Here is an 11274-nt window from a genome sequence, read left to right as displayed (position 1 = left end):
CGCTTTTGGACTTCGCGTCCAACTAGCCTTCTCCATTCTCTGCTTCATGGTCAGATGACCCTTTAGCAGAGAAGAGATCTCCCTCTTAGCCATCAGGAGATGTTGAGAAGACTGCACAAAAAATATATGATACGCGCCATTTAGAGAGTCACAAGTTATTGTCATAAGAAGGCATAATGTCTGAAAAAGGAAGTCCGAAGTTTAAACCTGAAATAGGAGTTCCAGCCCATTCCGACATCATGCGAGGAAGAGTATGTTCCTTGATCCTTTCCATTGCGCTAGGAAAGAGGAACCTGTCCGCTTCAGGCCATATGGACCGTTCCAACGACATGAAGTCACTTGGGACGGTCACATAGTAGGAAGGCCCACTCTTGTTTGGAGAGGCCAGGAAGTCAGTTTTGCGCGTCGTAGACGCGACGTCGTGTTCATCGTCCAAATGGACGACGACCGCCGTGTCCTTCTTTGCTGATGCTGACGACAGGGAGGTCGCGTCAGCAAAAGATTCCCTCTTACGTTTGCGCAGCATCTCAGCTAGCGCCTGACCGTCCAAGCTCCCCCTAGGACGCAACTGTGATGAACCTGTTCAAGAGTACCAGAGTTAGTAACGCAAAGACCTTTCTTAGAGAATCCTACTTAAAAATAAAAGACAGGTGGACTAACTAGATGCCATAGATGAACAACTATCTTGAGAAGTAAAAAGAACCCTTCTGAACTGCCTGTCATCCTCTGACACCTTCAGAAACTTGTCAAAGAGACTCTGAGACTCGTCGCGATGCGACAATAGTTTTGGATTAAGACCTGTAGTAGAAACGATGTAAGAATGGTGTTAATGACACGTCACGAACTTAGAAAAACTGGAAATAAACACACCTTCGTTATTCCAGCCACCAACCAGAGACGCCCCGGCTTCCCCTAGCGACGACCTCTTCACAAAACAAACCTGTTCTTCCAACCCCTGTCGTTTGATTGAATTCCCCCGACCAGAGGTTCTAACCTCGCTTTTGCATGTAGGGCTATCCTATTTTTTGCTTTAACCCTAATTTCGTAGTGCAACAGTAGGTCGTGAAGGGTGAAGGCCTCTTCCCATGACGCTGTCACCCTGTCGATGACACTAAGAATCCTCCAGACTTAGGGCATAATTTGCCCAGCACTGATCTGGTAAATCTGCATCAAGTCCCTTGCCAGGGGGGTGAAGGGAAGCCTAAGACCTATTTTGAAAGGGTATTCATAAAGCACTACCCATTTTTGGGGACACGACTCTGGGGGTTCGTTAGGTTCAGCATTCCTAATGACAGTACTCTCAGGCAAATTTCCTAAGTCTAAAAACCTTAAAGGGTCCTCTTCTGACATCGTTGACAGTTCGTCCTCATTTTCTACCCTTAATTCTACAGCTTTCTCTTTTCCTTTCGATTTTTCTTGGTTTTTCACAAAAGTCCTAATGATGCGTCTACTCGGAGCCATGAGAACGGTAGAAGAAGAGAAAATAGAGCGAACCAAAGAAAAAAAAATGAGCGAGAAAGTGCGAAATTACCTGGTGTCAGCGGTCGATTTTCCGGCGGAGAGAATAAAGAGAGTTAAGGAAGTTGCCTTACTTAAAGAGAGAGAAAGATTTGATGAAATTAGAAGTGAGGATTGAGTTGTTTAAAAACCGCCTTAGTTATTTATGCCAACTAAAAGTAATCATGACAATGGGACCAACGGTTATAATTAAAACGGCAATTTAAACAAAAAAAACTACCTTTTTGCAGTTGGCGACTCTTGAACTGCTAAAGATAAACCGCTCGAAGGGATTTCCTTTCCTTCTTTATGTCCCCTTCGGAATTTTTTCTAAAAACTGACAAGTGCAAAGATTTAGCTTATGATTTTTTGATCTCCTAATGATTTAGACAAAGCTTCTTTGTTAATTTAAGGAAATTTTTTACAATTGTCTCAGGGGCTTTGCGTTACCTCGATTTCAACAATTGGGGGCAAACTGTTATGGCTGAATTTTTTACAGGTTGACATTGACGCAAGGACGTGATGACTCGATGACATGACGATGTATGGCACAGTGACGAAGAAATTCAGACCCGAAGACGCAGCAGGCGACGTGGGATTTGAAGCTAGAGCATTAAATAAGTAACGGTCCGGCTAAATAAGGGAAGAGTTTAACAAGCCATAAATTCAGCCGTTGAGGAGCGTGAGTCAAGACGTTGGGGCATAAGTGAAGGAGATCGCCGTGATTTAAGTATGGAAATCAATATAATAATGAGTAGATTTATTATTGTATTCGTTGGGAAAAAGCCAAAGAAAAGAGAAGGCATATAAAAGAGAGAGAGAGGTCATTTTCTTGTTTTTTACGCAACATTATGAGAAAGACACTAGGGTGAACTAAGCATTCTTGTAAACGATACTCAGCCACGAAGAAAGATAGTGAACAACCTTAGTTTGGTGGATCTCTAACCACCCGCGGTTTTTTACCCATCTTCATTGGGGTTTTCCGCGTCATCATTTTTGTGTGTTCATCCCCTTTGACTCCCCTTTGCATTCTTTCGTCGCTTCGACTTTAACACTATCTGGTTGACACGTCCCACAAACTTCAATTTCATCGTTAGCGATAAATTTTAGCATAAACATAGCCTATAAGCACGAAAATGACACGTCCACATGACTTTTAAGGGGAGATGAAGGAAAATGAGATTTTGTAAAAATGCTTGTGACTTATGAGGAACGAGGCAAAATATAAAACACCTTATAATATGAAGTATATGAGGTTTTAGGATCTTCTCCATCTCTTTTCATCTATTTTCTTAAGATCATGACACCTAAATTAGTAAAAAAATCATACTATATTCCCCTTTCAAACGTTTTCCTACCACTACTTTAGGAAACAGACCTTCCACAAAATCACAATTCGTTTATGAGTTGTGAGCATGGGAAAAGGAATCAAACAACTTAAATGAAGCAATAATGGAATGAATTTAATTTTACTCCTTTCCTCCGCTGACACAAAACCAACAAAAGTAGGGTGCAACTAATATTTAATCAAGTTAACCATTGGGGGAGTGGGTTTTATGAGTTATGAGTCTAACCATTGTAAACTCTTATAGCTTTGTTCAAATTTTTCTTAAGCGAATCATTGCTAAGTTCAACTCGAAAACCTTATGATCAAACTTAAAATACAAATTATAAATATCTTATAGAATTAATATATAAATTCAATAGTAGATTACATACAATACTAATGAGAAGTTCGAAACAAGTACCCAAAACTTAATTTGAGAAATGCTATAACATGAAGTACTTTCAAGCTCAAGTTGAGTTCAGGGTAAGTTTAATTAAAATTAAAAGTTTTTTTTTAAAAAAAAAACAAGATTCAACTCAAGCTCAAATCCAATTCCAAGTATTACTAGTCGAGTCGAGCCAAGCCACCTCAAACTCATACTCAATTCGGCTTGTTATCACTCCTCCTAATCAACCCTCCAAACGCCAATCTTCATGGGTGTAGTTTCCGAACTCGACCCATACAAACGAAACCAAATTAAGAGTAGAGCCAACCCAAACTTATTAGAATCCAAAACAACTGAATACTAAAGCCTATCTAAAAGGTGATGTGCACCATACAGAATCTAATCCCCAAATTAAGCTGTACCGCACAAAAATTGGTTCCCGAATTCGATTCGGGATCCAATAACAAAGAGAACCCCAATATAAATCTAAAGCCCACCTCAGTCTTCCTCTCTCTCCTCACTCCTCAACAATTCTCCATCCGAAAAAAAAACTCTCTTATTCACCTTCCCGAAAAATCCCCAAATTCTCAGAATGCAGATTTTCGTGAAAACCCTAACTGGAAAAACCATAACCCTAGAAGTGGAATCTTCCGATACAATCGACAACGTGAAAACAAAGATCCAAGACAAAGAAGGAATTCCACCAGATCAACAACGCCTGATTTTCGCCGGAAAACAATTGGAAGATGGAAGAACTCTCGCAGATTACAACATTCAGAAAGAATCAACGCTTCACTTGGTGCTAAGGCTTCGTGGTGGTACGATGATTAAGGTAAAAACCCTAACTGGTAAAGAAATTGAGATCGATATTGAACCAACTGATACAATCGATCGAATTAAGGAACGTGTTGAAGAGAAAGAAGGAATTCCGCCTGTTCAACAGAGGTTGATTTATGCTGGGAAACAACTTGCTGATGATAAGACTGCTAAAGATTATAATATTGAAGGTGGTTCTGTTCTTCATCTTGTTCTTGCTCTTAGAGGTGGAGGTGTTGTTGCTTGATGAGTTTTTGGGTTTTAGGAAAACGAAAAACGAATCTGTTGCTAGTTTTTTAAGTTGTTGGGAATTGGGGGAAGGGATTATGTGAATGTGATTGCGTAAAGAATGAAAGGACTTGATCGAATTTTGGAATTGTTAGGGTTTTTGTTATTTGTGAATTATCTGGGAATTGGAGGTGTTACTGATTAATCTATGGTTTTGTGTGTTTATAATGATTTTGTTTTTGTTGATTTTTGTTTATGTTTGATGTTTGTTTGCCTCAATTAAAGTTGATTTTCAGCGGTTTTGTTGATTTAGTAAGTCTTATACTTTTTACCATTAAAAAAGGGTCACTTTTAGACAATGCGTCACCTCTTACCATAAAAGTTACCAGAGGGTCTTATATGAGACTTTGTATTGTTTATTTAGCATGTTTTATGTGTTAATTGGAATTGGAAGTTGGTCTGATGGGATTTGGTTAAGGCAGGATTGGAGTTAAAAGGGGGAGGGGGTGTTAATAGCGAGGAGCGCGGGTTTGGGTAAGCAATGTGTTATATTGTGGATGTGTGGCTGAATTCGTTACTTAGTGGTTGTTTGGTTGAACACGGGAAGTAATATTTCCTATGAATTTGTTTCTGTAGGAAGTGTGGAAGGGTGAATGGTTGATCAAGGGAAGTAGAAGAATAAGTTCCTATTTGACCAAACCACTCCATGTTATTCCACTTCCTAGGAACTTCGAATTTCCGAGCTTTTTGCCAACCATAATTGTAGTTAGACCTTAAGAGGTTTCCTTTAGACTCGACTATTGCAACAAATTTACATGTCGGAATCCACCTTTAGGCTTGATTTTTGGTATAATAGATGAGCCCATTCACTAGATGAGAGGCTTGTACCCATCTGAGTTTGGTGGCTTTGCATACTTCAAGAAGTTTCTTCTAAAGTGAGAGCTTTAAAGTAACATAGATGTTGTCCATCATGTGAGAACGGTAATACCATAAGTCACAAACTCACAAATTACTTTCTTTAGGTGAAGATGAGGTAGAATAAAAAACAGAAATCTGTTTGCTTCTGTTTGTTTTGAAGAATTATAGTGTTTCAGCCGAAATCTTAGTGATTATGATTTTTAACTTATTTGTTCAATTACCAGTGTTCTCAACTTCTCATGCTGCTCTTCATTAAACTCGATCTTTGTCTCCCTAGACAATTTTCTGATATTGGACACAATCTTTTTCTATTATATGAAAAGGTACAGTAACATAATTGCTGCTTGGTTATGTTAAGATAGTGTGCATATGTAGCACGTCTGAGGTGCACGTTTCAGAACATGGTATGGGCAAATTAGGTAACACTGATCTAGATTACTGATTAATAATCTGCAAAAATAAGTGCTACTTATTTTATTTTGTTTGGTATCTTGGAAGAATCTCCACATTCTATTTATAAGTTACATAAACACTGATAAGCAAGCTCGAGGCTTGATGATATACTAGTGTTATAGTGCCCTGTTCTTATGTGGAGCTTGGTTCATTAAAGAATGAGGGCTATGTTATACGGCTTATACCATTGTGGAATCCTCCTCGTATATCAGCTTGGTTGCTTAAATTCCTCATAAAACATGAGATTAGTCGTCACTTGCGAATGATTGAGGTTATTTTGAGCCGTACATTCACTTAATTTATGGTAAAAATTAGCACTAAAAAGCAAATTCGAAACTGCAGTTCATTGAGGAACCACTACATGGTATCGTAAAGCATAACTGTAATTACTCAATGGATTGCAGTCTCTTAACTTGTCGTACCAATCAGTTCCCACTTCCCAGATACGAAAATATTATTGAAAGTCTAAGTAGTTGTGGGAGTTAAGGTTACAATTGGGTACTAAACTTCGCCAAAAGTTCCAGTTTGGGTACTCAATTTTAAAATGTTTCAATTTGGGTACTTAAATCAAATTTATGTTACCTTTTCTGTTAACTTCAATTAAATAATAAAAAAATATTTTTGCATAATTTTTTTTATTTCTCTTCTTTAAAAAATTTAATATCTCTTTCTCTCTCCTCCTGCATAAACACCAAATCTACTCCCACCACTCCACGTCGTCCCACCATAGATCACGTCAAATTTTTTTGCCACCGTTGCTAATACCCAATTATCCACCATCATCGCCCCATCAAAATACCCATAAACACCATCAATTTTAAAAGAATCATCATCATTAGTGTTCTAATCACCATCAAAACACTCATGACTTTTCCCTAAATCAAAAACACTAGCACACTTCACATCATTATGATCATTTTTTTTTGCTAATTAAGATAGGTAATGGATCAATTATACCTTCCCTATGATGCAACGACTCTCCTTTGGAACCAAGTTCTCATTCGATTTAATCTGTTCTAACCAATTTGAGAAATTCTCCCCTCGCCATAGCTTGATTCTGCAGGGGTTGGAGCGATGCACATGGTGTGAGATTCTTCTTGAATCACCACTGGAACCTCCTCGATTTCCAGCATAGAAACTCCTAAAATCGCATCCATTGATTTCAAGTTCTTTCCTTGAGAATTCGCATCCACCGGACCTTGCTTTTTTACTGCCGATGTACTCGCTTGAAGAACTGTCGTAAGATCGATCTATGCAAAGAGGAATTCTAGACAAAGAAAGGCGTGAGGTTCAGTCATGTCTACATCATCATCTTCATCTGATGAAGAGGAGAGATCATTAATGGATTCAACCAGATTGACACTTTGAATTACGTAAATGCCTTCATCATCAATTTCGAAATCAAATCGTGATCCAATTGCATATATCTTTTGGGTAGAGATTGATACCATTTATTGTTTCGCCATTGAAGAATTTGAAGTTTTTCTTGTGTTTCGTTGATTTTTCTCTGTATTTTGTTTTGTTTCAGTGGAAGTTTCTCTCTCCGATTTTTGGGGATTTATCTCTCAAATGTTGATTTTGCTTATGAAATGCAGCATGATGATGTTGTTTTGGTTGTCGAAGAGGAGCGATGGAAGCAGGAGCGGAGGAGAGAGAAAAACTATGAGGGAAAGGGGAGATGGTGGAGTGGTGGTCTGGTGGATTTGATTTTGAGGGGGAGGAGAGAGAAAGACAATAATTATTTTTAGGAAGAGAAATAAAAAAATTTGTCGAACACACTTTTTTTTTTATTATTTAATTGGACTTAACAGCAAAAGTAACAGAAGTTTGGTTTGAGTACCCAAACTGGAACTTTTTAAAGTTGAGTAGCCAAACCGGAACAAAGGGCAAAGTTTAGTACCCAGTTGTAACTTTAACTCACAGTTGTAGGCACTATTAAGTCAAAGCACTAATTAAGAAAATTATGGGTGTTTGGTTAGGTGGTGGTATGAGTAGATTTTAATGGGAGAAGTAATATCTTATTAGTGGTTGTCAAAAGTTAAAATTTGTAGTATTTGGGGTAGTATTTGGTAGTGTATATATTTTGTATTAAAGTTCTTTTTTGAGTTTTTGACTATCATATGTAAACAACTATTTTACAACTTCTTTTATTGAATATCAATATTCTTTACCGATACTGTAACAACCAAGAGCTAGCAGCTATACATCATCCACTAATAGTTACCTTAACAACGACTATCAAATCGAATAGCTAAAACAACTACCGTTGTCGAACACTAGTAGAAAGGATTTAAAGAGAAGAAAAGAAAATCGTGTTTTCACCAAGTATCCATGAGGTTTTACGAAATGCACCAGATACCGCTCGTGTTTAAAATTTTTACCACGTACTCTTGTGGTTTAATAAAAAGCATAAGATGTCCTTGATGACTAACTCTTTTATGTTTTTGTTAGTCACTAAGGTCAAATCAAGCTAATAAATCTAGATAACTCTTGTCATTCTAATTAATGCTGTTTGTCGAGTACAAACATTTGACCAACTATAAGAGGGGGGGGGGAGTTGAATTGTAGTTGGGGAGATTTTCTATCTTTTTGCCGAAATAAAACAATCTTTAACTAAGAAAGAGATAAGTACATAAACTTGAAAGAAATAACAGCACGAGAATCTTTACAAGGAAAACTTCCTAGGCCCAATAGGAAGAAAAACCTTGACCACGAGGGATTTTGACTCCATTCTCTTTAATATACTTAGACCAAAAGACTCTCTTTTGTACAACCTAATCTTGGACCTTCTCTGTTCCTCTAGGAACTTGTTCCCTGTCACCTTGTTCCCCCTGAATAAGTGACTTTCTCTCTTGACTTCACTCAAAGTCTTTCTTTTTCTCTATTATCTTTCTCTTTCTCTTTTTCTCTCGAAATGATTACAGATTTCGTGTCACACAACCCAATCTCTAATACAGTGAATAATAATGAAAGACGAGATAAAACCGAAAACACTTTCACAGAAAATACTACAATAAAATTCTGAAAGCTTAACTATTTAGTTCGTTACACACAACTATTTGTAGATAACAAATTTCCCCATGATCTTCTCCACGAACATAGTGGGAGCTGAATTTCAGCCTCTCATCCACTTTCTAGCCGTTAGAGAATTTGTTTGAAGTTGTGCTGTTGTGTTTTCGAATCTTCAGCCAAGATCACACGCCGTACAAGTAAGTGGGCTGTTGTGGGTTGTTGTAGTTCCTAAAATCTAGGAACTACTTCAACAACCCTCCTTTTTAGGTGCTGAAAGTTAGCGCCTCACAAATCTTCTCATCAATTAACCGTTTAAATTTCTGCACACATACTAACTTCCAAGAGCATTATGGGTTCATATATTTTCACAAATTAAAGCCCATAATATTAATTATCAGACAAAAACACAAATAAAGTTAATAACTTAAATTTTGATTAAACTCCTAATCAATTCTCCATAAGTTATTAAACATGTTATTTGTGATATAAAATAATAAACATAAGAGAAAATAACAAACCTAGATTATAAGATAAAATAAAATAAAACAAATAAACCTAATAACACGAAATAAAATAAATAAAACTAATAACACACGAAATAAAAGAAACTAAATTAATCAAAGATAAATATTTGTCATTATCAAAATAGTGAATACAACAATATTCCCCCTTTTTGATGATGACAAATAATTGGTAATTTTTTTTTCATTTTCTCGTTTTTAGAAAAAGAAAATAGAAACAGAAAAAATAACACACAACCTAAGTACCTAGACTCAACTAGGACTGGGAACAAGATCAGGATCTACTAGGAACAGGAATGAGAAAAACATATATAGGAACTAAGGAAAAAAATTTGACTTAAACCAATAACATCTCTTCCCCATTTTGTCATTATCAAAACTAAGTGATGAACCTACATCACTAGAGAGTCAACAGTCTAGGCAGCAAGCAAGTAGCTCAAACATGTATCTTATAATATTAGCCATCCAAACACACAAAAAAATACGAAAAGTAGAAAGCAGCAATATAGAAAGCAGGTAATAAGCAATATGCAGAGCACAAGAGTAAACAGAAAATAGTAGAGATTAAAGTGCTTCATGTGTCTCAAAAGGACATATAAAGAGATAAAAAAAAAGAGATTGGTTAACAAATATGACAGCCTCAAAAACTTGTCCAATTATGCATAGTTAAAAAGAGATTAGGGCTTGGGGCGTTAAAGAGGTTGGTGACCACATAATCAATTTTGGAGACGACACCATCTACTTTGTTCCTGATCCCCGTATCAGCTTGCTTAATGGCCACTAGGTGTTGCTGCTGCTGAGAATCCAGAGTAGAGACAGTGCCCTCTATGACATTGATCCTTGAGTGCAGGAGAGTCAGAGAGTCTTGAATTTCCCAGAGCATTCTGTGTAGTCTAGTGGTAGACAACAAAGGGAAATCAACAGTTGTGGAAAGTACTGGATCCGAGTCTAGGTGAATAAACACAGCTTCACCTTGATCCTCCTCCTTCAGAGACTTGGACCCAGCAATTCGTTGACTCTTCCTCACAGACCCACTAGGAACTCCTGCTTCACCCAGTTTCCTTTTACCACCCACTTCCACCTTAACAGGTGTATCTTCCCTCTCAAAGTCCAGCTTCTTATTAACCAACCTTAAATTGAGTCTTGACACTTTGTTATATTGAGAAATATACTACTTAGCACCAAAAGAAAATGATGGACGTTTTGCATAGGCTATCTCAAAGATAAGGGGGGAAGTGATTGACGATTCACCGTACCCGCGGGGTTCAACCGCTTGTTGATATTTCGACAATATCTTTTGTACAACCATATTTTATAAACTTATGAGATTACAACAAAAGTTATGAAAATTTAGTTACCTAGCTAGGAAAAGATGGAGGAGGAATAATGTAGTTGTTTAGGGAGGGGAGAAGGAGGAGCAACAATGAAGAGCAGCAGTGGGCAGTGGTGGCGCGAACCTAGGGCAGCAGTGATGGCGAGCAAGTGGTGGAATCTTTAGGTGCGCAGGTGGCCGACGTTGGTGGCAGTGCACAAGAGTGAGGTGGTTGCTAGTGTGGTGTGGTGGTGCGTCGATGTAACAGCCCGCTCTTCCGAGCTGCTAACGGAAACACACTCAACAACCATAAGCTAGAATCCAAATCTTAATTAATAAAATCGCAGCGGAAAAATATCCTTAATTACACCAATATCTCGACTAAATTACCAAATATTATATACAGCAAAATATCGAAAACTAATCTTAAATCAACTGTCTAGAATACAAGCTCAATCCTTAATCTACGATGACATCATAATCTTGCTTCACTTCCATTCTCGAGCTCTTGATACCAAACCTGCAAATTCAGGGAGGAAATACAAAACAAACAAAATTCTAAAATGAGTGGAAAACTCGTAACCTTTACTTCAGCCCGTTATAAACATTTTATTTCTCAAATCATTTTCATCTCGTTACAACTCTGGCATAGCTCACTCTCTTAAACAATTAGTGGCAAGTACAGGCTTTGGACAAAGGACAAACGCTGCCTCCAAGGTTCGTTATGGAGCCCAGCAATACTACCCCCAAGGTTCGTTATGGAGCGTAGCCGACCGTATCAGGTCAAAGAGTAACCGTCCTCCAC

General features: G+C 37.7%; 1 protein-coding gene across 1 annotated transcript; it reads left to right on the top strand.

Moving 5' to 3' along the window:
• Positions 1–3705: 3705 nt before the first annotated feature.
• LOC104908586 (ubiquitin-NEDD8-like protein RUB2) lies at positions 3706–4484 on the top strand. The gene has a single exon (XM_010697708.4). The coding sequence runs from the start codon at positions 3802–3804 to the stop codon at positions 4270–4272; it is 471 nt and encodes a 156-aa protein (XP_010696010.1). The 5' UTR covers positions 3706–3801; the 3' UTR covers positions 4273–4484.
• The last annotated feature ends 6790 nt before the right edge of the window (positions 4485–11274 follow it).

The sequence above is a fragment of the Beta vulgaris genome, chromosome 7 (assembly GCF_026745355.1).
Source record: "Beta vulgaris subsp. vulgaris cultivar EL10 chromosome 7, EL10.2, whole genome shotgun sequence".
Lineage (NCBI taxonomy): Eukaryota > Viridiplantae > Streptophyta > Magnoliopsida > Caryophyllales > Amaranthaceae > Beta > Beta vulgaris.
This window is presented reverse-complemented; position numbering and strand designations above follow the sequence as displayed.

Excerpts from the sequence above, each read along its gene's own strand:
- LOC104908586 (XM_010697708.4), top strand. The coding sequence starts at position 3,802 with ATGCAGATTTTCGTGAAAACCCTAACTGGAAAAACCATAACCCTAGAA.